Consider the following 27,290-nt stretch of genomic DNA (forward strand, 5'->3'; position numbering starts at 1 on the left):
ATCAGCTGCCTCCATTCATCTGTGGAATGCTTCATTGCTGTCAGCTGATGGTGTCATGAAGGTTTTCTAGGATTTTACCTGTGGGTTTGGAAGTGTTTGAAAAATTACAGGTAAAGCAAGGAGATGTTATTATACAGTGTCCTTGGCTTTGGGTGACACTTTAGTCCTGCTTGTGTCTGCCACTCTGCCAGTCTTGTCCTTCTGGAGTAGAAAACCCTCAGCTTTAGGGCAAATGAAGCATATTTTTAATGAAGGCTAAAGCATTCTGGGATATTGTAAAGAGATTTATGATCTCTCTTGGCATGTTCTCTTTTAGTGCCTGTAGCCACTATTGCCTGCCTTGCTGGAGAGAGTTACAAAGAAGAGGAACAGAAGGGTTAAAGCTGAGAGGAGGCAGCAGGAGGGATGTGGGGGGCTCCCTGGGGGGAAGGGGAGAGGAAGTGAGATCTGCTGTGGCTGGGAGTTTGCCTTTTATTTTTTGCTGGTAGCAAGGCTGTGATCTGTGGAAGGTCCACTGAAAATACAGCTTTTTTTCTTTTTTTTTTTTTTTTGTATGTTTACTATATTCCCAAGATCTGTAAAAAGGGAAAAGACTCCTGTTACTTGCCTTCTCTGTAAGCCTGTGATCCATGTGGTGCCAGCCCTGGCCCCACATTTTGGTGGCTGCTGTGTCCTTGGCACTGCCATCCACCTGCACCAGCCCTCCTGGGGGTGAGAACTGCTCCCTGTGAGGAGCTGGGGTCTCACAGGCTGACCACCAAAGGTTTTCTGTGCTTCTTTCCATCAGGGGATTGTACCTTTGATCTGGGGCTTTCCCATCTGGCTGAGAGACAGCCACCAAGTCCTCTCCATCCTTCCAGCTGTGCTCCTAAAGCCATCATCCCAGCCATCCTCTTTCATGGCCCATCACCCCAAGCTCTTGCTCCTGGTCCTTCTTCCCCCTCCTAAGCCTCTGCACCCACTTCACCTTTTCAGCTCCCTCTTGAAGGCTGCTGGGAAAGAAGGAACCCTGATGTGGCTGTCTGTCTCCTTTGGGCAGGGAAGGCACCAGGGGTACTGCAGGAGGGTCCACAGAGATGCTAAGGTGATGCTGTGGGAACTGGGAATTATTTTTAGGTAGATGGCTTCCCACTGTGTGTTATCCCTCTGTTGTTGAACAGAAGGATGCCTGGAACTAACACTCCTTTTTTTTATTTTTGTCTTTTTTCCCTTCCCAGTTCTTTTGCAGAAGCCTAAAGTTCCACAGTATAGATAATGCACAATAATCTCATTATTTATTCATATAGGTGAATAATTCCTCATTACTCTCTTTGGCTAATGAAGGATTCAACTAAACCAGTTCTTTCTTTTTTTCTTCCATTCTGCCTACTCAGCCTTCTCTTAAAAAAGGCAAAAGCAAACCTGTTAGGTAGATACTTCAGTAGAGAAACTTGAGTAAAAAAACAGTTTATTTATTCAGCTCTGAATGAAAAACTTGTGATGTTGTCCATAACCTACAGAGTGCTAATCTAATCTAGCATGTTATGTGTATATATATCTCTTACCTCTATGAAGCCCTGAAATGCAGCTGCACAAAATAAAGGAACTGAAGTAAAACTGAGAGCCCAGAAGATGGAAAGTTGTGCTAAGAACTCACCACAAAGTTCTTGCTAATAGATTTACTGAGGCAAAGGCTGCTGATTGAATGCAGTCTGTCCCTGAAATGAATGAGCTGAATGTGCATCACCTTTCCTGCCCTGTGCAATGGATTTGATTTGCTCTGGTTTGTTTTTCCTAGGGCGGAGGACTCTCTGGAGAAACAGGAAAGCAAATGGCTGCATCTTTCAAGGTATGTGTCCATGGCCTTCAGAAAAAGGGGTTTTTCCATTGGGTCCCAAAGCTGCAGAGCTGAGGACCACAGAAGGGCTCCAAAGCTCTGCAGCTTGGGAACATTATCAGCACTCCACAACAAACAGGGCTGGGACAGGCAGGAATGCTGAGCAGCTGCCAGGAGCTGACATGAAATTGCATCCCTCTCTTTTTATTTTAATCTTATGCCTAGAAATGAGCTCAGTTAAGATCCCATTCTCTGCCTGCTTCCTGAATGCAGTGCTAGTAACTCAGAGCTCATTTGAAAGCTGGATGGGTACAGATGTCAGCTTCCAGTTTTCTGTTGGAAGTGCAGAGCCTGTCAGCATGTGCTCCTTTGAGTTCTGCATCTGTCTAATTTCCTTTTTCCTGCCTTTTCTATGTCCTTTGCCTTTATTCTTTATGTCACACATCTGTAATTCTTTTTCTCTCTTGTTCCCTGATTTACAGTCTTTAAAAAAGCCTTATCTATATTTTACAGAAATATGAAAGTAGTAGTCAGAAAAACTCATGTTTTTTCAGCAGTTCCGTTCCTGTTATTTCTGACTATTGTCAGCAGTGCATGAGATGAAATTATGATGTGCTTTGTAAGTGTTGTGTTCTTCCTGACTTTTTTGGGCAGTGCCACAGCTGTGCAGTCCTCTGAACTATGCTTAAGTAATTATTTCCCCTTCAGTTGTCAGACTTTAAAGAGATATGAAAAATTAATGCAGTAATAAATATTGATAATATTTATATTAACAAATAGACATATATAATACAATATCTCTATCTTAAAATATCTATATTATATGTATATATAATATCTTTGATAAGGTTTATTCTGATGTCGGTCTCATTGAAAACAGCAAGGAGTTCTTGAGTCCATGAGTGCAGAATTTCACTGTGTAGGGACGTGCCATTTAATTTCTACTTCCTCATTCTCAGCCCTTCCCAGTTCTTCTCTTCCTCATTTCTTCATGTTGTGTGTCTCTGGCAATTCTGCCCAAGGAGGAAAATTCAGGATGACTTTTCAGCCAGAAGGTTTGATTTGAAAAATGCTGACAAAACCAGGCATGCAGCCAGTTTTGAAACCACAAGAAATCACAAGTCTGGAGTGCAGGGGTTGTTTTGTGGATTCACCTTCAATAAACAGATCTCAGTAGATTCATTCAGCAGAGTGTGCTGGGCTATTTGCAAACAAGAATTGCTGTACAAGAGGAGACCCTTGAGTAACCAAACTGACCCAAACTTTCGCTCGTTGAGGCAGTGGGAGGAAGGACAGCAAACTCTTGTGTTTGGCTCACAGGTGAACTTGGCATAAACTAAACCAGGCTTAAGGCAGATTTAATTATACCAGCAGTCAAGCAGGTGCCTTACCAAAGCTCCAAATAGCAAGTTGCACAGAGCTGGATTTAGTCCAGGTTCCTTTGCACTGATAGAATGGCAAATCGTTGTAGTGGGGAGGCTGGGTGAGGGGAAAACCACATTAACAGGTGGGACAGATGGTCAGAAAGGGAATAATGCTAGGAGAAAGCAGCTGGCTCAGGCTGAAGTCTAATTTGTGAGACTTCATTCCTGCCTTATGGTGGGCTGAGACTTTCTAGAAATCTAGAGATTTCTAGAAAATACTCTACTGTGGGAAGAGTAGAGTGAGAATATAGGTCCTGGCTGTAGTGTCATGCATTATAATTATTTTTCAGCCTCCTTAAGTTTACAGTAAAATTAAGAAGGAAAAACTTCATAAATGAAGACAAAACCAGCAACAGAAAATTAAAATAAAATAGCCTGGATTCATTCTAGGGAGCTTCTTGAACATTTTTGTGGAAGACAGTTATGGGCTTGCAATTTCAGAAACTATAGCTAATAATATTTCAAAGGAATCAAGCTGACCCATGGGGCTGACTGTGCTGAGCAAAGCTGCAATTTTGTGCCAGTGACCTAAGCAATCCAAGATTGTGGGAGTGCAGAGCACAGGGTATGGTTTTGGTTAAAGCTTACATAAAACATATTGTTTACAGCTTTTGAATGCCAGATCAGCCCTCTGAAGACATTTCTGTTTGGAATGCAGAGCTGAGCTTTTTAGGTGGAGTGAGCTGCTTTGAGTTTTGCTGCCTGGCTCTGAAAGGTGGAGTCAGAAAGTCCCTGTATGCTGGGGGGAAGGCATGAATGTTACCACAGTTTCTGGCAGGCAGTGAGCCCCTCTAACTGCTGCCTGTTCTCTGTTCTGGTGCTTCTTTAAAAGCAGCAGGTCAGAATGGGCATTTCCTCCATCCTGACTGCCACTGAGCTGCCTTAATTTGCCTCAGTTCTGCAGTTAAAAGTCTCATCCTGGCAGGTCTGTGTTTACATTTAATGTATGGCATTTAGAGTTGCCTTCTGAGCAGTGATCGTGGAACAGCTAGGGAACATTGAAGGAAACAGTGATTATGCTGCAGTTTCCTGGATTGTAGAAAGTGCCAGATCTCCAGGATTTATCTACCAATGTGACTGAAATCTTCTTCCTTCCCTCAACCGTTGTATGCACTTATAAATATATTATAGAAATAATTATTTAAATTATTTTGTTTATTTAAATGGCAGAAGGTGATTTGTCACCACACCTAAGTTGTAGCTTTTGTCTCTAGCCAGCCCTGGATCTCTGTGAGGGGGATATTACACCACTAATGGAGATTACAGTCATCCTTTGTGCCATTGAGTGTTTGTTTGGGAAGCTGGATCAAAAACTGCACATATCTGGTATTGTTCTTACACTTGCATCCAGTAATACCACAGAACAGCACACAGTTATGTCTAAGGCACTTAATTTTTATGGCTCAAAATCTGGTGGTTCCTTTAATGCATTCATTGTGCTCATTGTGCTGTCACAAGGCAGGATGAATGTTGTTAGGAGAATGTAGCAGTCTGTTTCCATATGTAACTCTGATTTGCTTTATTTAATGTGTGAATTCTGACTTGGAATTCCTTGCACTTGATGTTAAGAAACTAAAGGCGTCTGTGATGCCTTTTATTTCTCACATATCCCAGAAGAGGATTTAATGTAGCCTTTTGTCTCGGAATTTGTCTTTGTTTTCCCTTTGAGATTGATACATGGAGCACTTCAAAAAGGTATTACCTACTCCTGTAATGTTTCCCTGAGTTTCAGTGATCTGAAGCCTTGGAAAAATTGGCATTGTAATGGTGCAAAGTTCAGTTCTTTTGTTGAACTTTTTAGCAGCCTATTTAGTGTGCCAAGGTGGTGCAGACTTTCTAGGGAATTTCTGGGGAATACTGGCTGGTTTGCCACTGAAGCAGAATGGAGTAGCTGTAGCCTACAAGTGGCCCTGGACTGAGTTGCTCATGTCAGGGCTTGTGGTGGCAGAAGGAGCAATGTTTAACTCTTTAACTCCTGTGCTCGTGCTGTATTGGTGCTATTTTCACCCGGTGTCTGGAGGAATGATGAGGAGGACTCCATCTTATCAGAAGGCTAATTGATTACTTTATTATACTGTATTATTCTCTACTATATTACATTACACCTAAACTGAATCTGCCAAGTGCTCCACTGCACTCATCTTGTGACTGTCCCAACAGTCCTGACACACTCACCTGGATTCAGTTGGTCAGGGAATCAAAACACTCACACAGACTCAAGTTACCAGTTCCCTTCAGGTAAACAGCCTTCCACAGTGCATTCCCCTTGTGAACAGCACAGGCGCAGCACATGAGATAAGAATTGTTTTTCCTTTCTCTGAGGTTCAGGGAATGTGAATCCCAGAATATCCTTGGGAAGTTGTGCCTTGCTTTTGTCTGTGTAGAGAAATGTGACAGCAGTGCCACTCTGAACATCTGTGAGTGCTCCCACAGTTTTCTGCCAGGCTCTGAGCCAGTGGGATGTGAGCCCTGGCAGCTGCATGGGCAGGGCTGTGCTGCAGCTGCTGACCCCTCTGGGCATCTTGGGCTTGCTAGGCCGAGTGCAGTGCTGCTGATACACCAGCATGGCTTCCAGCCCAGGCTGCTCACCTCCAGCCAGCTGAGGTGCTGCATATACTGAATTTTCTATAGGGGGATGTATGGCCTGTTTGTTTCTTGCATTGCTGTAACATTTTTAAGCTGTGAATTAGGTGATGCTGTGCTAATTATTGTACAAATCTGAATATAAAGATGATTTCCACTCTGCATATATAACCCCCCCAAAAATTCTCTGACAATTTTTCTGCAGCTGCAGTGCAGAAGTGTATTTTAAAGCTGCAGTGTGTTGTACATGAGAAGAAACTGAAATTCTTTTTCCAGTGCAGGTTCAAATTTCCATTTGTGGCTCAAATTGAGAGACTGCCAGTGAAAGCTTTACATTACTGTGAGCCATAATCATTTTTATACTAAGTGACCCTGTGATTTGTGGTAAATACAGTGGGATATAGGATTCCTTACTCTGGGAATTGGGAGAGAGAACAATCCATTTTGAGAAAATAGATGGTTTCAAGGTTTAATTTAGGAAACTATATTGTATGTGAAAAGTTTGCTGGCAGTGATAAACAACAAACAGTTCTCTGATCCTGTTTTTTTTTAATGAAAGGTGTTCTTGTTTCCCATCAAATGCAAAGATCAAAGTATGTAAAATACTGTATAGTCTAATTTTTGAAATATCATCCTAAAGTCTAAACTAATTGACTTTCACATTAGCACATGAGTGTGACAGGGTTAAAGTTCCACTTCTGGAAGAGTTTAGGAAGTACTGAGCAGTTTTCCTTTATTTTCATTTCATAGGGGCAGTGGGTAAAGTTACTGACATGCTCAGAGCATATGGATCAGGGGAATGCTCAAGGATTTTTGGAATGAGGAAAACACACAGTCAGAGTTGCCATAGTACCTACAAGGCTAATAAATACAAAGCAATTTATGTGATTTATGTGTTTTAAAATATATATTATTTCCTCCCCAGCTTGTCCTCAATTTGTCATTTTCTACTGGCATCAGTAAATGATTTACCTGCCAAAGCACAAGTGCACTCAGTGAGGCTTTTTGTCATATTGCAGCTGTTGATTCTTCAGGGGTTTGGGTACTAGGTGGGTATATTAGAAATGCATTGCCATTTTAAATTCTATATTGGACTTCATCTTAAATTTTGCTTGATGAGCTAGAGCATTTCCTTTAAATTAAATTGTAGGGGGAAAGAGTTGTTATAGAAATTTAATGACATCTTGATGCTGTGATGAGCAGCAGCTCCCCAGAATGTTTGTGTAGAAAATCTGCTGTTATATAAACTGGCTTGAAGCAGTAAAAGAGAAACATCCCAGTGGATGTGTGTGTGTAACAGGACACAGTAAGGATATCCAAATGCTTTGGAGGTGGGGCTCTCATCAGCTCTGGAGAGGCCCTCTGTGCCTTTGAGTGCAGAGCTGGGCTGATCTAGAGAATTGCTGTTCTCCTGTGTCTGATCCTCTTCAGCTAAAGCCCCTCAGTCACCATTTGGTAGCTCACCTCTGTGGAGGTGCAGAGCTGTAGCCACTGTTAGATCAGGGATGCCAAGCTGGAGGCCAGCTCTGTTACTGTCATAACAATATTGAGCTTCTGTGGGCTGGGCACTGCCTTAGAAAGGGTTGTTTTGATTTTGTTTTGATTTCAGCTGAATCTGTTTGCTTTGTTATTGTCAGTGGTAACAAAACTCTGGGTTTTTATGTTGTGCTGAATTTAGAAAGATTGGTGAGTAATGATACTGTTAAATCACTGTGCTTTCAGATCACCTGGTTATGTATAGGCTGCAGAAGTATTTCAGGTGATTTACAATCAAATCTCATTCCCTCATCTTTACCTGCCAATAGGAAGACTTCATCCAGTTCCAGGATAAAGAGTGCTGAGTGGTTTCTGTGACATTCTGCATCCACTTGGGCATGAGTATTACTATTTATAGGTGCACCAGACTGACACATATCTGCTGCTCTCATTCCAGTTATTAGGAAAGAATTTGGGATCCCTGGCAGCTCCTTTCAGTTTCAGCTCGGTGGCAGGTGATTCTGTGTTTCTCTACAAGTGGGTAATGTTCTTCAAACAGGCTTTTAGCAAATAGATTTTCTAAGCTGTAAGAGAGGAACTGATTGTCCCGTTATCTGGAGCTGAAGGATTTGCAAATAAAGCTAATTGTCTTCGGCAAGTAACAGGAGCTTTTAGCCAAGATAAAAGGAAACTGCTAAAAAACCAGCCAGGGGCAGTTTGGCTGAGTTGATTTATAGCACAAGAAAGTGATGCTTTATCACAGTTTTCACTAGGAGCTTTAGAGGTGTCTGTAAAAGCACAGAAATTGTACTGGAATTTTGGAGATTGCATTCACCTTGTATCATTTTCTGGATTTGTTTTTCCCAAGGTAAAGAGTTGGTTTTAAAATGCAAGGCTTAGCCTCAGTCAGTGATCAAAGTAAACTTATAAACTGACTCCAGAACTGAAAAAATCCACGGTGTCCATACCTATTTCCAGATTTCTTAAGTTTTAATGTCGTTGTGATGTCATGTCCCCAGTTTTTGATAGTAAATGTTTTCTTTGCTGAACACACTTGAATAGAAGCTGCAATTTAGGAAAAGAATTAAGTTGGATTCTTTTTTTTCCATAGGAAAATCTTCCTGCTTGCTTTTGAAAGGATATCGTAACTTTGCATGAATTAACAGCTGGGAGAGTTGGAAGAGGTTTTTGTTAATCCTGTATTTAGTCCCTGTTTTTATGAAAGAACTGCGTGGAATGAAATGGCAAACTGTGGCATTTGCACTGGCAGATCAGACACTGAATTTCATGGCAATATTTAAGTTTACCCTCTGTCTGCCAGTGTGAAAGGGAGATGGAATCTGAGCAAGAGTCAGGTGTGGTTAACTAAATGTTTGAAATGGTTCCCATAACCTCTGGACAATATGGAGACTGTACCACGAAAGCATTTTATATTTCCAAAAGGTTTTGAATGCCTGCATTCCATGAATCCACTTCCCTGCATGTCTGCAAGCCTATTAAAATCAGGGTAAGAAGATTTAATTGCAACTGCTCAGGACTTGGACATACAAGATTATGATTCTATTCTTGGCTGTTCCACACAACATGTTTGTGACTGGCCAGGCTACTTAGGCAAAGTACTTCCAACTTGTTTGTCTGAAATTTAGGTTTGCAGTTCATTCCTTCCTTCAGCATGGCTACTTCTTTCAGAGAAGGTTAGATGCAAAAAAATCTCATTTTTTGTTCCAGTTGCATCATGTGAAATACAAATGATATTTCCTAAACCAGGAGACAGTAGTGTCTTGAATCTTTGTGCAAAGATGCGTTATTGGTGAAATGTCAGAGACCTCTCTATTCCAGTCTTGAGTCACAGGCCAGTGTGAGCCCTCAGCTTGTGTTAGACTCAAACCTTCTCCCAGGCAAAGTCTTTCTAAAAATGGAGCACTGTGTTTATGCTGCTCTGCAGAAATGCAGCGGTTGTGAGGCAAGGAGCAGCACAGATCAGCAATTGCATTCACCAAGCTGTCAGATCTTTGAGAGAAGCAGTTGGTGTTAATGCTGAACCACATGAATTAGGTAACTAGCTATGTCTGCCATTAGTGAAGAAGGGTCCTTGTTCAGTTTTTTCTGTTTTTTTGTGTTTTAATGTTTGCTTACAAACACAGGATTTTCTGCTGTTATGGAATTGCAGTCTGTGTTTCCCTAAATGGAATTGCTTCTTTCTAACCTGAATTCCAGGTGTGTCTGCGCTGCAGACTGAAGTGCAGTTGCATGGCCAAAGAGGGTTTTTAGAGCTGACTTGCCCAAAGGTAACAGAGAGCTCACAGCAGTGTGTTCCTCTCCCCACTGTGTTTTCACACCAGTGCTGTGACTGCTTTAAGCCCCTTCACACTCCCTGCTCACCCCACTCAGTTGATTGGAGTGGCTGTTACCAAACAAGAAATTCATGACACCAAAATACAGCCAGCAGGTCTGGTTTTATTCCAGTGTTTAATAGACTCATCAATGTCTTTGTGGTCTGAATTGCATAGAGAGAACCATATTTGAAATGTTTTAGAGATTTTTTTGATAGGAGAGATATGAACTTGACTGCTTTTTGTAGATCTGAAAATACAAATAGCTGGAGTAGAGGAGGTAGACCCTGCTAAAATAGATTTGTTTCTTAAGATTACTTTAATATCAGGTGGAAGGTTTCCTTAGGATCTCTAGGAATCCCCTGCCAGCATCTTTCTTAACCTTAAAAATACATCTTTTGAAATATGCTAGTGGAGAGCAAACTGATGAGTAATGGAGGAAAAAAGCCCCAAACCTAGCCATTATAAATCCATTTAATTTTCCTGAAGCAGAAGAAAGGGATGAGGCTGTAAAGATTCAAGTAGTTTTTCCTGTCTTACAATCCAGATTCCTACAAAGCTGGAAGAAAGGGTCTTGATTAACTTAAACGGTCTCTGGATCAAGTCAGTGGGAAGTTATGCAGGCAGCATTTCAACAACAGGGAAAACCCTAAAATTTAGCTAGTGCCATTGAAATGATTATATGTTTTTAGGGCAAAAGAAATTTCTTTTATGCTTTCTCTATCATCTAGCCTGACTGTAGCTTTCCAACATCTTCATTTCCCTTCTGTTGTGTTTTGAGGGCTTTAGAATACATTTTCAGCTCTGCTGCTGCCCTGGGTGCCCTTCACATTCCTTTAGGCAAGAAGTTTATGTCAATCCCAACCACTTCTCTGTTTTCTTGTCAGAACAGGTTTCCTTCCCTACCTACTGCTGCAGATCAAACATTCCTGCAGCAGAGCTGGAGCCTCTGTCAGACCAGGGGAATGGTTAAAGGAGCCAGCAGTGGGTTATGCTGCCCTCCTTTTCTTGCAGAGTGTAGCAGAATTTCATTCTTTGGTGAGACAAATATCTGAGAAGTGTCAGTTGTGGATAGTTTGGGGGAGATGGCTTGCAGAGGATGGACTGGACATAGTCCTTCCAGCCACGTTTCCTGCTGTTTCCATGACTGTCTCACAGCTGATTCAGAGCCTTGACTCTGTTTTGCTTTGTCATTTGTTCTGTGGTTTATTACCCAATGTGCAGCCAACCTGATGCAATGATTCCAGCACTCAGTCCAATTACATGTGCTAACATATCTCAGATGAAGTTTCAAGGAAGCTTTATGTTGAAAGATTTTTATTATTTTTGATATTTACCCTGGGATTGCAGAAGACTGGGTTTTGTTTTGGATTTTTTTTTCCTTTGGTGATAGTAGTAGTAAAAATAGGGCTTTTTTTCCTCCTCAGATCTTATTATAATATCTTGGCACACTTTCCATTCTCAAGCCTCAGGCTCTGTTGTAAATTTAAAATAGTATTGATGGTAAAGGGATTATAGGATAGTTTACATAAATGTTACTTTATTCATTCTCTCCAACTCTCCTCAGCTGTGCTTTGTTACCTTTCCCCATCACAGTAATTCCTTGTGCTTTTTGTAATGTCTCCTTCTCAGGATTTGTTCCACTGCTGTTCTCAAGTGCAAGGGCAGAACAAGTTAGTTGATTTTGCCTGTGCTTCTGTGTTTGTTGTTGCATGAGAAGGCCCTGATCTTTCCTAGGATATGCTTAAAAATTCAACATAAGATAAAAAATTATTGCAGTTGCTTGTGATCTTGAATTAATCACGTAGAGTGGGGGTCAGGGAGGTTACTTACTTCATCAGAGGAGATTGCAGTCAGTCTCACTTGGGTGCATGTTAATGTTTTGAGGATCTCTGCTGAAACTTGCTGCTGGTTTTAGGTGACCTGTGAGTTATTTTACAGCTGGGGCTGCCAGGTCTGTTTTTTACTCAGTTAAGTGATAGAAATGCCTGGCCTAGCGCAGTGCTTAGAAAAGTTTGGGTGTGTCAAATGAGTTAGACCTGTTACAGTTTATAGTCTGGGATTTTCAGTGCAGTGTGAATAACTGCAGCCAAGGATCATTTGGGAAGGCATTGACAAAACTTGCTGAAAAGTGTAGGACAGAATATGCCCTTGCCACCTGCACCTACCTGAGATGGCTGTCTATGGTAAGAGAGGTAGGAATGCAACAAGGAGTGGCAGCTCTGGCTGGGGGCTGCTGTCAGCTCCAAATCCACTTAAAGCCCTTGCACAGGTGGGGTGGAACAAGCCTTGAAGTGACAGCTCAGCCAGGCACCAGGATGTGGTGTCACAGCCATGATTAAAACTGACGTGGACCAGCACATCACCTTTAATTGGCCCAGCTCATAATTGAGAAGATCTGTTTTGATCAAATGGTGAATTTTAGTTTCAATAGGTCACAATATGTCTTTGCTTGGGCTGGGTAAAGCTTTGCCCTGGAAGAAGCTGCACTGGAATGAACAGGCACTTTTCAGCTGAGGGGGCTCTCAGAAGGTGTCTCTCAGGGCCAGCAGCCCTCTCTAGGTTTAGTGTTGCCATATAAGCCCTGAAAATCAGCAGCATGCAGCTGTTTCCCTTCCACTCCCTTGTGCCTGCCATAGGCTGGGCAACCTGAGATTTCCCAGTCTGTACCTGAGTGTCCTGGGCTGGGATGTTGAAGGGACAACATCCCTTTGTCCCTTTCTGCTGTGACATGGAGATTTTGCAGGCTTGGGACTGTGTGATTTTACTTTAGAAAACAGGTGTTAAATAGCTGCACTCAGACCATATGCCACATCCACTTCTTTTTAATCTCCCTTATCCTTTTTGTTCAGCATTTGCCAGTTTTCTTTCCAGGTTAATGGTTTTATTGGGCAACAGCATCAGGAGGTGCTTGAGAGCATGTTGGATAAACAAAGCAAACACAACACAAGCCCAGCTGAGAATTCCCCTTTGTGTTGGCAGCACAAACAGTGGAGATCTGGATGGGTGCTCATGCCAATCCCTAATGCATCCTTAACATGCTGCTTTTAGGGCTTGGGGAATGTTGGCAAAGGAAGAGAGGGAATTGCTGTTTGTAAAGGTCACAGGTGATGGCAGGGTAGCGCTGTCATCATCTTTTACAGAGTGATATTAACAAAATAGGCATTGATTCTCCATCAGACCCTGGCATGTGTCACCTGGCCTTGCTCTGCTCCTCTTGTGTGTGTGGTTCTGAGTGTTTGATTTCCCTCCTGGTGCTGCTTGAACAAAGGGTTTGTGAGCCAGGTGAGGTGTTGTGTAGGGTGTCCTACTTCTCAGGGACCCAGAAGAGGCTGAGCTAATACTTCATGCACACCACACTGTGGGAGAGAGTACTCCAAGGATCCTCCAAAACCTCCTCCCAATGTGTTCTCCTCCTGGAAAAAGAATACCAAATGCATTGCAGCACTTGATGCTGTCTTGACATAAAAGCATTTAGATTCTGAAAGATTTGGGTGCTGTTGCTCACTGTTAATTTGCACTGCTTGGTAAAAAAAAAAAAAAAAAAGAGAAAAAGACATAATGGGTAAAGGAATAGTCCTAAGAAAGAATATTAAGAAAGTAATGGCCAAAAAAGTGGATCTCCAGAGAGCTTAACAGGATTATAAGAATGAGCAAATTGCCTTTTTGCCTGTTGAATGATTGTTGCCCTGCTGGTCAGTGCAGTTCAGCCTGTCTCTAAGGTCTCAGGCAGGCTGTTCTGCTGTTGTTTGAAGGAATTGTTACGGGTCAGGTGCTGTACCTGGCTCTGTTGACTCAGGCGTTGGCACAGTGTCTCAAGGAAAGCTGGTTTGCCCAAATTCTGAGGGAGGTGAGAAAGAGCAAATGGAATCCTGGTCAGATTGTACAGTCCCAGGAAGCTCTGTGGTCTGGGAACTGTCTGCTCCTTTTCTGGAGAAGAGTCAGAGTTCCTGCCTCTCTGGGCTTTCTGCCTTCAAGGGACTCAAAGTGAAATGCAGCGGTTGTGTTTCTTCACTTGCTCAGCTTGCTGCTCCCTCTGCACTGCTTGTGGATTTATGAGAAGAGCCAGGTTAAAATCCTTTCCCATCCTTAGAGAAAAACTATTGTTAAGGCCAGCAAATTGAACAAACTGTTTTGAAGTGATGCCTTTGAAGTAGTTGTGCTACCACCACTGAGGAGGCAGCAAAAAGAGTCATGAAAGCAGAAATCAGCACACTGATGGGAATTCTAGGGAAAGAGGCTTCAAATGATAGCTGTGGTCCCCAGGCCAGTGTATTGTACCATAATTACCCTAATGAAAGTGACCCCAGGAGTGCAGGGAAAGCAGCTGATACCATGGGAAGAGGGAGTTCTCTGTGCTTCTTTGCAGAGATAAAGCCAGAGATACAGCTGTGTTCTACACACTCACTGAAGCCCCACTGACATCCCTGCTCCCCTGTAATTGTTTCCTTGAGCTGAGTCCTGCACTGTGGATAATTGCAAACATTCCTCTGTGGTTTTTATTCTGACCCACCTCCTCTGGGATACCTTTTTTCCCTAAAGCCTGATAAGAGTGCTGAGAGGTTGCCAGGTGAAATTAGTTTCAGGACATCATTAGGTGGTGCTTCTCCCGTTGGAGCATTCACCGTCAGAAGAATAAAGGGAAGAGTTGAGAAGAGTAATTGTTGTTTCATCAAATTATGTATTAATTCAACCAAACTAATGCACTGTAATATCTAGACAAGCCTTATAATTGGACTTAGTTGAAACAAGCTTTTAGCTATTCATGTGCTCCTGCTCTAAGTTAATTTCACATCTAAGCCATTAAGCAAAAAAAACCCAACAAAACCTGAACGAAAACAACTAATCAATAAGAAACAGGTCTTTGTTCTTTAAAGACATCTTGAAAATTAGGTTATTTACAGAGATGGGGGTACTCTTCTTCAAAAGCTTGGGGCTGATTTTGTCTCTTTTTCAAAATGCATGCAGGGGGTGAGAAGTCCAAGGCCCTGAGATCTCTTGCAGAAGCACCTTTTTAGATCAAATAATAACTTTGCAAATCACTTGATCAGTATTCTGGACTGTTCCAGTCTGTTCCATATGCACCCAACACAGAGGAGCAGGATTTCACCTGGGGGTCTGCAGTAAGGGACAGTGCTTTCTGAGTTACCTTAGGAAGGAAAATGGAGCTTTGAATCTGGTTCTTTGAACTCTCCCTGGCCCCTGAGCAGCAGTTTAAATGCCCAGGAGGAAGCGCAGGAAGAGAAAAAGAGGGTGACTCAAGGCTCTGCCTGCTTTGCAGCCCTCTCTGGTTGTTCAGCCCTACCTGTGAATAAAAGGGGAGTGACATGCCAGAGATGTGCGTTCCTAATTTCCCTGCTGTTCCTCAGGATGATTCACACCACAGGAGCTATCATAGAGAAAATTAACTGTGTCCCAGCCCAGGCACATGTCTGCAGCTAGTCATGGCTTATCAGGGAGTCTCTGCAGTCCCTGGTGCAGGGAAGCATTTAGCCTCCTTGCTAATGGGATCTTTCCAGGGCCATAAGTGTTTGAAGGAGCAAGTTATTGTGGCATAAGTGACTTGCTGACTGCTGGCTCTGAGCTCTCACATTGGTTTTATGTATTAAAGGAAAATCAGTGTGACATCTACCTAGTTGTGATGGTGATTAATTTCTGATGATCAGCTTATGTTCTGAGGTACAGCAATTGTGTGTTTCTGGAGCTTGTACAGGGGCGTTAACCTAAGTGTCCAAGAGATTTCATGTGCTCATTTTCTGTACCTTGTACTGCTTCCTTAACTAAAGTCTTAAACAGAATTTCAAAATATGCCTCTTCTTGTATAACAGCACTGTGAATGTGTTTGTGTGCACTTCATGAATATTTTGTCAGCTACTTAGAGGTTAGCTGCCTTTAACCATCATGTCATTAAATATCCCTACAGAGAAGATACTAAGGCTTGTCCTTGTTCACTGATGCAGAATAATTTCAAATCAGTCTGACTTCATTATTTTGATGCCCTTCATTTTTGTCTCTGTGTTCCTTCAGGCTTCCGACTTGATTATCACCCCAGCTACGACGTTCAAGGAGAAGCCAGACCCCAAGGGTCTGGTGTTTGGAACTGTGTTCACTGACAATATGCTGACAATTGAATGGTCCTCGGCTTCAGGATGGGAGAAACCCTGTATTAGGCCTCTGGAGAACCTCTCAATACATCCAGCAGCCTCAGCCCTGCATTATGCTGTAGAAGTGAGTAGTACACTGATTTGGAAACCAAATGTTTTCTATTTTATGAGCTCTGGAAACCACAGCTTTGTAATACAAGGAGTATTACTGCCCTAAGTTCATTAGTATTGAGTTACATCTTGTGCTGTTAACTGGTGTTCTTCCAGAGTAATTGCAGTATTTACAGCAGGGTTATGTGTAACACAGAAGCAGCTGTGCCTGGGGATGCCAGCACACTTAAAGTCCTAGCCTAGGGAAGGTGAGCTCTTTCTTGAGAGGTGATAAATTTATTTGAAAAACCATTCTTGTTCACTGACAGTGGGTTGGTCCAGTTACTGTCTCTGATGTGTGTCAGACCATGAGCTTCTCAGAGTAGCTTTAATCTGGGGGTGCAGCTGGTTTAAAGTCTGAGCTTGGATTGCAGGACAGGCTAGGCAGGTGCTTGTTTGAAACTCTGAACCAGTCCCTGGAGCTCAGAGCTGGAGCTGATGCACTCAGCATATACCAGTGTGTTTGAGGAGAACAGGCAGCAGGGAACTTAGGGAAGTGGGATGTTAGGTTGGAAACCAGCGTGGTTAAAGTTTCTGTGCTTGGCTGACTGCTGCCCACAGCTGCCCACGGTGCCTGCAGAGCAGCTTGGGCTGTGCTCACACCTATGGGAGCCCCAGCAGGGCACAGAACCTGAAATGGAAGCCCACTTCTCCCGCTGCTGGGTAGGTGGGAGTGTCTCCACTGCAGTCTGTGGAGTTGCTTGTGTTGCTTTCATTATTATTTTTCCTTTTTTCCTTTTTAATTTTTTTTTTTTTATATTTTAACTACTGGTACAAAGGAAGCTTTCCCTGCTTGTTTTCCCTGAGCTCCTGCCTTCATAATTTTTATTTTGACTGATTTTTTTCCTCATCTAGTCACCAAGCCTCCAGAGGTCCTGTGTAAATTACAGCAGGTCCCTGGGACTGAGGCTGCAGCTCTTGATCTGCCCAGGAAGTCAGAAACCACGCTGGAGTCCCAAATCTCTATTTCACTCTTAGTAGCACATTGCTTTAATGCTTGGCCTCTGGCCTGGTCTGAAATCATTGCTAATATGAATATGCTCTTATTTTTTTTCCCATTTTTTTTTATTCTTTTACCCTTATTGCATCACGTTTCCTCTAGCCAAGAGGACAGACAGAGGAGAATCTGGTGTCATTGCTGTGGCTCAATGAATACACAGTGGGTATAATGAAAGTGATGAGTTTGGCATTCCCCCCCCTTTCTCCTTGCCCTTCATGATGCAGTGTGCTAATCTGGATCTGCTGAACTCCAGATCCAGCTCCTGTGATGTACAGATGTCAGATAATGCTGTTCTCACCCCACTGTAGCAACCAACCATCCAGCAACCACAGCAGTTGCTTTCATTAAAGCTGAACATTTCTGGAACACATCTCTGTCTCCCTTTTTTAATGAGTGAGAGGTTTTACTGAGCTCTGGAAGATGAAAAGTATTTCTTTTTGGAGAAAAAGATTTAACATCTTGAGAAGGCTTTGTGTTTCAGTAATGATGTGATTCTTACTTCTGTCAAACCATTGATCAACTCTTAGTAGTGACATCCCTCCCTTTTCCCTCTCATTAAAAGTTCTGTGAATGTGTTTGGGAGAAGGGTGGGGGGGAAAAAATGTGTTCTGGGATAAGAAAGTAACATTCCAACCATGTGCTATCAGTTAGTGACTGGCCCAGTAAAAATCATATCAAAATATCAGCTAGATGACCAGCTATGCTATCTTTAATAAAAGACTTTTTTTGTGGCTACCATGTCTACCCTAAGAACAACAACTTATTCAAAATTGTGCCAAGCTTTTAATAAGGTTGGCATTGCTACAGGACTAAGACAGGTTTTGAAGGCAAAAAGTTCTGGGTTCTAATTCTGGTTCTGCTACATAATTGGCACACAGCCTGAGAAAAATTTCTGGATTCTGCAACCCAGTTACAACCCAATTAAAATTTGTCATGTGGAAGGACCTAGCTCTGCCATGGAACTGCACACAAGTTTTCCAGAGGTTGCATTTCACTGATCCTTATGGAAAAAGACAGAATTTGATAACAGTGAAACCTGAAATATTCTGTTAAAATAACTTGGGCACAAATACAGGATTATTTTTTCCAAATAAAAAAGCTGGATATCTAGACTTCCAACCACATGGGATGCAGTTCCAGCCACTTTCTGTGGAACAGTCAGAGGAGGAGAAGCCTGAGGAGACTGACAGCAGTGATGTAGTTAAATTCATAGAACTTGCACTGAAATTTAATGAACAAAGAAATGCTTTGAAAGATAAAATTCTAAGAATTTTACCTGTTGTCTGTAAGCATAAGTGAGCCTTTAATGCTTAATCTAAATGAGAGTTGTGTATACATATATATTAACATGAGCTTATATAATACATGTGTTTTCTCTCTATATATAACCAGAAATGACCAGTCTGTAACTGAAAATAACTGGATATTTGGTGGGTGTGTTTTTTGATGTGGTTAGGAGATGCTGGGAGGGCAGTGATAGGATAAGGGTTTCTGATTGTCAACACCAGTTGTCTGGATCCTGCAGTTTGATGGGATAGCTATGTTCAAATTTCCTGTAAGGTATATAGAGAAAATATTTCCATGTGTTTTATCTTTAGAGTAAGGCTGCATCTCTCATGCAGGCTAAATCCCCTTCCAGAGCATAGGGGCATAAGGGGGAAATAAGTGACCAGCTCCTGCTACAGCTAGAGCAAGAACTTTACAAGAATTCTCTCAATTACCTTATTCTATACTTCCTAACAAAGATGTGTTTTGGCCAGAGCTCTAAAAATAATTAAGATATATATATAAAATAAAATTCTACAGATCCCTTATGTAAGTGAAAATGCTGCTTTGACTCAGGTGTTAGGGAATGTGAGGGAATTGTTAAGTCAAACACATGCTACAAATTTTAATTGCTGTAACCAAATTATGAAAAAAAAAAAAATGAGGTTATACTGAGGAATTCTGAAGCTGATATTTCAAAGATACTCTGCTCTATGCCTATAGTGCAGATAAGTCTGTCTCACTGGAGTGTATTGCCAGAACTCACTAGTTAGCGTTTTTGTGTTTGAGTGCTGTGAGCAGGAGGGTGAAGCTTTTCTTTCCTCATTGGCATGGATGCTCGGGGTGAGCTCTCTGAGTCACTGTGTGGTTTCTCCCCTCCCTGGCTCGTAGCTGTTCGAAGGGATGAAGGCGTACCGAGGAGTGGATGGCAAAATCCGCCTGTTCCGGCCCGCCCTCAACATGGACAGGATGGCGCGGTCAGCGCTGAGGACAACCCTGCCGGTGGGTACCCAGGGCAGCTCCTGCTCCTTCAGACTGCCTCCTGGAGCAGAGCAGGTTTGCACTGTCAGAGTGCTCATCTCTACAGCTTTTCAGTAGGAACGTTAGCAAACACACTTAAGTCTCTGGTAGCGCAGTAAAACTTTGTTAACAGATCTTGCTTGTTGAAGGAAACCCTTTAAGCGCTTATTTTAAAATCAGAACAGTGAGGGTTTTGCTTTCATTGTTGCCCCCCTGCTGCCTCAGAGTGTTTCTGAGGGATTGTTGAATTTGCAGGGTGCCCCATGGCAGGGAGGAATGATGAATCTGACTCCATGTGCTCAGAAGGCTGATTTATTGTTTTATGATACTATGTTATATTAAAGAATGCTATACTGAACTATACTAATGAATACAGGAAGGATACTTAGAGAAGGCTCAAAAGATAATAATGAAAACTTGTTGCTCTTTCTAGAGCCTTGACACAGCTGGCTGTGATTGGTCATTAAGTTAAAAATTCACATGAAACCCATCAAACAACCACCTGTTGGATAAACAATCTCCAACCACATTCCAAAGCACCAAAAGACAGGAGAAGCAAATGAGATAATTATTGTTTTCATTTTTCTCTGAGGGTTTTCAGCTTCCCAGGAGCAAAATCCTGGACTGAGGGATTTTTCCAAAAAATATGACAGTGACAAGGGATGGATGGTGTTCTGCAGGTATTTGCAGGTGTTTGCTCTGGTGCTGATGTTCTCCCTTTTCTTCTCTGCACTTCAGTTAAGCTGTTCAGCTTCTTGAGTGCCTTTGGTTTTCGTCATGCCTGTAACTTAACACTGCTTTTAGCAATTGTACCTTGGCCAGTGAACTTCCTCCCAGCCTTGTTAGCTTAATTGCAGTAAGAACTTGGGAACTTTGGGAGACTTGCTGGCTCCTTGGAGCTTAAACCAGAGCACTCTCCTGTAGAAGAGGTGGTGCTGTATGCCCAGCTGAGTTGGCTGCACAGGGAGTTCTCCACATGCTTTGGAGGCAAGAAGGGTCAGTGGTTCCTTTTCACCATCTCAGGAGGATGCTGTGGAGCAGAGGAGGTCACTTGGGATACTGCACAAAAAGGCACAGTAGCTAAAAGCATGGGATATTCAATTCTGAAAGGAATGACCCCAAGGAAGATGTGAACCTTTGCAGCGTGTCAGTGTTGCATATCCTGAGGAGGTGTTCCCTGGAGCACGTGGATCTCTGAGGATCATGAAGTGTTCCAGCTTTATTTCTCCATTTGCTTTTTCCCTTTCTGTTCCTTGCCAGACTTTTGACCAGAAGGAGCTGTTGGAGTGCATCCGGAAGCTTGTGGAGCTGGAGAAGGAGTGGGTGCCCCACTCAACCGATGCCAGCCTCTACATCCGTCCTACCCTCATTGGAACTGAGGTGTGCAATCCTGATTTTTGTTCACAGTCCTCCATCCATACAGGGAAAAATACTCAGCAGTCAGTAGGTAACAGGATGAAGTTTGGGGGCAGATTGATTTTGTGGTTTTACTTGGGAGTCCCCAGCAGGAATTTAAGGTTGACCACAGTGCCACTCAGTGGGCACACTGGCTCAGAGCACGGAACATAAACGGAGTTTCCTCCCACTACTCACTGTGGGAATGGAGCAGTGCTTGTTAATTGGGGTTGGGCTGAAAGGATAGTTGTACCCGACATGGTAATATTAAATCCTAATAATTCAGAGAGAACATGATGGATCACAACTTGCTGTGTACGTTTTGTAATTTCAAGTCATTTCTGAACAGAGAAGTTTTGGGAAGATTTTACCCTGTAAATGAAGATGTCTCAGAAGAGACACTTTGAACAGAGCTAAGGACTAGTTGCTCTGTCAATTATTCTTGAAACTGACCTTCTGAGGGGCTCCTCAGCACATAGGTATTAACGTGTCCTCTCTGAGTTTCATGTGTGAGTCAGTTCTGTAGTGTTGATAAAAGGAATTAGAAACAGAGTTTATTTTATTAAATCCTTCAGGGCTCTCTTTTTTCAGCAGTAGCAAGACAGAAATGTACAATGGCAGAGCATAGGACAAGGAAGCTAAAGAGTGTAGGTTCCTAACTAGGTAAACTAAACTCCTGCAGTGTCCCTGTCTGTGAGTGGTTACCATACGTGAGCATTTTACATTTCACATCAGTTCTAAGACTGCATTAATTTAATGCTTTAAACTAGTTGCAGATTTTCAGATTAAAGAATCTCCTCTCAGTGACTATAAGGTACTGATATTAAAATTGGGGTGTTTACCCCTGACTTGGTTTGTGGCCATTCTTTTGCTCTGAGCTTTGTTTCAGGATTGCCAACCTTTGTGGCCTTTCCACTGTCACGTGTTGTTTCCAGGTTGCATGTCCTGCTAGGTTTTTATGAATGAATAGAAACCCAGGCAGCATTATCCTTTGAATCACATCAGCAAAAATCCTGTTAGAAGTCTTTCTGAAACAGCAGGGCAGACAGAAATCAAAGGAACCCTTTCAGCACTTGGAGAACTTTGGCCAGCACCAGACTCCTTACCTGCACCTTCAAGTATTGATGGTGCTGACTTGGAGTGTGAGAAGCCATCTCTCAGAGAGGAGGGGCAGGAAAATCTCTGATATTGTTGGGTTATTTCCTGTGCTCTTGTGTGAGCTTTTCTTAGCAAGCAAATAATTTTAGCTGTCACACAGGCATTCAGAGAGCCAGCACTCAGCTCTAGCAATGCCAGCTGGCTCTGGACAGCTAATGCAGCTGACAGTGGTTTCTCCACTGCTGTTACTGCTGTTCTTGCCATTCCTTCCCCCAGAAGGCTTTGTGGGCTTCTGGTATGATTAATTCATATTATTATATTAATATATTGTATTATAATATGTTGTATTGTATTATAGTCATATAATTGTATAGCACTTTGTTAAGCTAATCTTTGAATTCTCAAAAACTTGAAACTATTTGAGAGTGCTAGAATAACACATTGATAAATGGAATGGCTGGAAGTGAATGGTGACAGTATATAAAATTAGGGTTGCTGTGTTGCTTGGATGGGGAGGAAAGTTATAAAAATATTTTTTATTCATTGCAGCACTTTGCACTGTCCTGGTAAAAGCCCTCTCATGCTGCAGTTCCACTGAAAGCAGTTTCAAAAGCTGATGGTACAGCCCCTGATGTTTGAAGGACACCAGTAACTTTGGATTTGTTTGCATTCTTTATTTTCAGCCTTCCCTTGGAGTGAAGAAGCCCACTAAAGCCCTGCTGTATGTCATTCTGAGCCCTGTGGGCCCTTACTTTGCAAGTGGAAGCTTTAATCCAGTATCCTTGTGGGCAGATCCAAAATACGTGAGGGCGTGGAAAGGGGGAACAGGAGACTGCAAAGTGGGAGGGTAAGAAAACATCATCTTGCCTTTTCTGCACAGCTCCCAAAGCAGATTTGGTTTTTAGTGAAGTGTCTAATCCAGCAGAAACACAGACATTAAATGCAGTAGTTAAATAAACAACATACTACAATGAAGAGTTCAAAATTTTACTTAGCTAATATTTTTTTGCAACTCCCTTGCGTATTTTTGTTTGAATATTACAGCCAGTTGATTTTTTGCAGCATCTCAAGCTGAGGAAGTGCACCTGGAAGGTGTCCATGTAATGCTTTGGCTCTTGCCCTTGTAGCAGATAACCCTGGAGTTACACTTTGTGCTGCATCAGCAGTGCAGCAGCCTGCTCTGGCTGCTCACCTCCTTCCTTGGATTGTCCTCACCAGGAGTTTCTTTGCTAGGCAGGAGTCAGTAGCTGTCAAGTGCTGCTCAGCTGAGCTGGTAAAAATAATCAGAGGGCAGGAAAATAACTTTCCTTCATTCAAGCTGCTGTTCTGAACCTTTGCTATTTTATTTTTTAAGAGATTTTTTTAAAATGAGATTTTGTTCTTGAGGTTTTAAATGAGGTTTTGTTTGAGTGAAAATATCCCAGGGACAAGCAGTGACTGCTGCAGGGCACTTGCTCATGAGGTAGATGTGCCCAAAATCTTGTTTAAACTGAGAACATGCCCAACCAGGTACTCATCACTCTTTGGTTTTGTTTTGTTTTTTTTTTTTCCCTGGAGGAATTACGGTTCTGCTATTTATGCCCAGCAAGAAGCCCTGGAGTTTGGCTGCCAGCAGGTTTTGTGGCTCTATGGAGAAGATCACCAAATAACTGAAGTTGGAACAATGAATCTGTTTCTCTACTGGATAAATGAAAATGGAGGTATGGTATAGGAGAGCAGATGAATGGGACTGTAATGCACAAAATGACTGTTAGAATGCAGATCACAATCTTTTTAATGAAGATGGTTTAACTTAGAGGAAATGTCTATTCTGAAAGTGACTGGGTGCCTGTTGGCTGTGAGAGAGGAGAGCCTGGAGCAGCTGTGAGTGCTGATAACAGACAGGACTGCTGGGCTGCTCCCCATGCTCAGAAGGGCAGAGTTCAGCCCTGCACAAGGTCACACATCAGCTTGGGTGCCAGCAGGATGTTTGGGCTCCAGGAGCTGCTGTTTCAGAAGCAGTGCAGATGTGCTAAAAGGCAGCTTAGGGCTGTGCAACTCTTCAGGCTCTGTAGCTTTGAGTGTGAGTGGCTCCCATCATCTCTTGCTGGCCAGTCATGTGTTCCTGAACCATATCCAAAAGTATTGCAGCATCCCATCCATGTTTTCCTTGAGGAATTTGGCGTTCTGTCCAGTGGTGGCAGCGAGAGAAACACATCAGTGAGTGTCAAGTATCATTAATGCTCAAAAGATGGTTCCCAGATGTATCATCATTCTTTAAGCTATTTTTATCTCTTTTTGCCCACAGTCATCTCTGAGCAAGATACATGCTGATTAAACTATTAAAACTAACTATTAAAACCAGCCAACTATATGGGCATCTCAGAACCACCAGTTGGGTGTGCAGGTATTCAGTGCTTGTGATAGCTGCACCTGATAACTGGTTTGGAAGACTACAGGCAAGGGAATAAAAGACTTTTCTTCCCTTTTTTTTCCCCAAGAAGAAAGAAGACTTTCTTTTTGAATAAAAGTCATTTTCTTCTCTCCAAGGAAACGAGGTGTTAGTGAATTTTGCATGGCAGCAGATGCAGGGGTCAGACAGATTTCATTGTAGTGCCATGGGTACCTTGGAGAACTGTCAGCTTTCTGCAGAAAACAGACAGCACTTTGGGGGATAGCAGTGTGCCTTGGATAGTGCAGTGTGGTTGGGACCCAGCTGCCTGACTCCTGTCGCTCTAGGACACAAAATAAAACAACATGCATGCTGAACTGCCAAGGTAAAAAGAAGGGAAGTTTATTTTCTGACTCGAGCATTTATAGACTTTGAAAAGTGCCACCTCTCCAATGACACTGGACAAACCAACAGCCCTTCAAAGTTCTCCTCCTCCATAAAGGAATGTAAAAACAATAATTATTTACATGAGAAGTGCTTGAGAAACTTCATTACAAGAATGTAAACATCAGAAGGTTTAGAAGAACAAGGCAGCAGACTCCCCTCTCCAGTTCTATTGCTTGTTCTTCTGCAAAATCTTTACCACATTTGTAAGAAGAGGGATCCCAGTCCCTCGGTGCTGAATGAGTCTGTGAAGCTTTATGAATGAAGTGATGAATATTAGACATTTTCTTCTTGTTGCAGCAGCAGTTGATTTGTCAGTGTAGATAGATGGCCAAATTTATGCCTTGTGGAACTTAGCTGGAAAAACATGAAAATAGATTTTGGCTTGTCTGCCCAGGGAAGGACGCTGAAGCAGGGCCATAATTAGAATTCAATGTTCTCATTGTACTTGAGGCAGGAATATGCTGGAATTGTGCAGCTGCAGCCCCGTGCTGCTCCAAAGAGCTGCCAATCACTGTGCTGCCAGTGCTCAATGCTGCTATTGTGAGGTGGCTGCAGCGAACAACTTGTAATTGCTGCCACCCAAGGGGGCTGGCTGCTGGCAGACCTGTCCTTTCACAGGACATGGGCATTGTCCTCATGGAGCGCTGTGCTGGCTCCCAGGGTGCTGAGTCTCTCTTCCTTGGTGGGATCTTTGGCTGGGAATCACCCAGTGCCATCACACACCTGCCTGTGGCTCGGCATGGCGGTTTGGGACTGCTTGTCACTGTGTTCTGTCACTTCACAAAGGACACTCACTCAGGCTGTGCTTTTTGGTTTGGTTATGCAAATGCTGCAGCTGAGAAGGAGCAAAGAAAGTGAGGCAGAAACTGCAGATCATCATCAAAAGGAAATGCCCATCTTTGTGTGCTCTCAGGTGCTGCTGGGAGCTGAGCTGCTCTCCTTGGTTTATAAGCAGAGGCTTATCCCAGTAAAGCCTGGCCTAGAGGACAGCCCAGTGGGAGTAGGCTTTCCTGCCACCTGTGTGCCTAAAGGTGACATCTTGTCCTGCATGGCAGGAGGAGCCTGAAATAATACTTTGTTTTTAACATAAAGGAGGGAGTAGGGGAAAAAACTGCTCAGTTTTTGGTAAAACAGCATGACTTGCTCCATACTGCTCTTGTATTCCTACTGCTGCTCTGAGGCTTAAAATATGGTCAAAACTGGATCCCTGCTATTGCATAAATACCTTACCCATCAAATCCTATCTATAGTTCCTGTTCACTAAGTGAAAAATTTAGTCGCCCTACAGTCCCTTCCACATGCCTCTTCAGAGCATGCAACTATCCCAGGAAGCTCTTGACATTGGAACTCACTTCCTCTCACAGTGTCTGTTCTTCTGCCTTGAGTATAGGCTTGGCTTTAAAAAAGCCTTAAAAAACCTTAAAATTTAAACATATGTCCAACCTGAAGATTGCTAGCTATGAAATCTGTGTGCAGTTTTGAAAAATTCTGTGCCTTCAAAATGATTTGCACACATTTGGGCTCTGCTTCTGTCTTCAATGTTAAGGCACTGTGACTAGTATTTGGGCATTATTTAATTATTTGTGTGCTGCAATTGAAATGGTGATTAATGGTCCCCACTTCAAAATTTCATAAATTAAAAAATAAATCTGTTGAAAGAGTCTCTGGAACAATCAGGTAAAATTTAAGGCAAGTTTGCTAAGTATTCTGTAGTTGGAACATTAGTTGTGCCACAGAAGTGTCTAGTACAATTACAGTGCTAACAAAATCAGGATTGCAGCTTCTGTTCTAGTGGAGAGCCCCAGAAACAGAGTTTGGGGGAGAGCAGCAAATGCACGAGGTGGCAGACAGAGGATGAAAAAGTAATTGAGGAAAGCAAATTAACAGATGCAAAGGCATGAGGGAAGAGCTGAAGAAAAGCCTGAGGGAAGTAAGGACAGAGACCCAGGACAAGCTGGTAGAAGAAATTAGGTGTTAATGTCAGTGAAAATGGGGTTTTCTGGGTTCTCCTGGATCCTGAAGCTCACTTGGAATGTATCACTTGGGTAAAGTGTATATTTGGGTGAATTTCTCAGCATTGTTGCAGCATGGCTAGTCCTGAGGGCATCCCAGGAGTGCAAACTCACCTGCTCTGTGTTCATAGGCAAAGCTGCAGTTGGGTAAGATGGAAGAGCTCGTTCTAAAAACCCCTTTAGACTCTGATGGAATTCTGCTGTTAGAGCAGGCCTGCAGCAGGTGTAACAGGGCACTGGGCAGGCAGTACTGCTAGCAGAACAATGACAGGAGGCAGCTGAAGAGAAACCCTGACATTGCCCCTCAGATGCTTCCCTCCTGCTTTTTGCAGCAATGCATCTCAAGCCCATCAAAATAACTCAGAAGGCAAGTGGAGTGTGTGAGCTCACAGTCTGTTTTTTGGGAGATGGACACACTGGTGTCATGTGGAGCCTGCTTTGGCATCAGTTCCCAGGGAGGATGAGCTTTGGCATGCCTTGTTGGATGGTGCTAGCATTCCTGCAGGATCCCAGGGGAGCAGATGTTCCCTGGCTGGCCCCAGGCTGGGAGGCATCATGTGCGCACTCACAAAATTCTACAGAGCAGCCTGTTGGGAACATTTTGAGACTTTCATGTCCTGTCTGCTCAGTGCTGTTTGGCAGCTGGGTTGGCCTGGCACCTTTTCAAGCTAGCTCAAATCAATTAATATATGTTATTGAGCTTAAACAGGTCCTGAGCAAGATCTGTGGCAACATCACCAGACAGAGAAGTGTAATCACAATCTTTGGTGTCAAAGTCTGCAGGATCTGAAGTTT

At 42.8% G+C, this 27,290-nt stretch overlaps 1 protein-coding gene across 1 annotated transcript in view; it reads left to right on the forward strand.

Moving 5' to 3' along the window:
- The window catches only part of BCAT1 (branched chain amino acid transaminase 1), a 57,278-nt gene that overhangs the window by 14,870 nt on the left and 15,118 nt on the right, over positions 1-27,290 (forward strand). The window contains exons 2-7 of the mRNA XM_084206664.1: positions 1,778-1,828; positions 15,660-15,860; positions 19,044-19,154; positions 20,433-20,552; positions 22,349-22,512; positions 23,223-23,365. Coding sequence (XP_084062790.1) covers positions 1,778-1,828; positions 15,660-15,860; positions 19,044-19,154; positions 20,433-20,552; positions 22,349-22,512; positions 23,223-23,365 — 790 coding nt within the window. The remainder of the gene's footprint in view (positions 1-1,777; positions 1,829-15,659; positions 15,861-19,043; positions 19,155-20,432; positions 20,553-22,348; positions 22,513-23,222; positions 23,366-27,290) is intronic.

Source organism: Fringilla coelebs, assembly GCF_963513975.1.
Source record: "Fringilla coelebs genome assembly, chromosome: 5".
Classification (NCBI taxonomy): domain Eukaryota; kingdom Metazoa; phylum Chordata; class Aves; order Passeriformes; family Fringillidae; genus Fringilla; species Fringilla coelebs.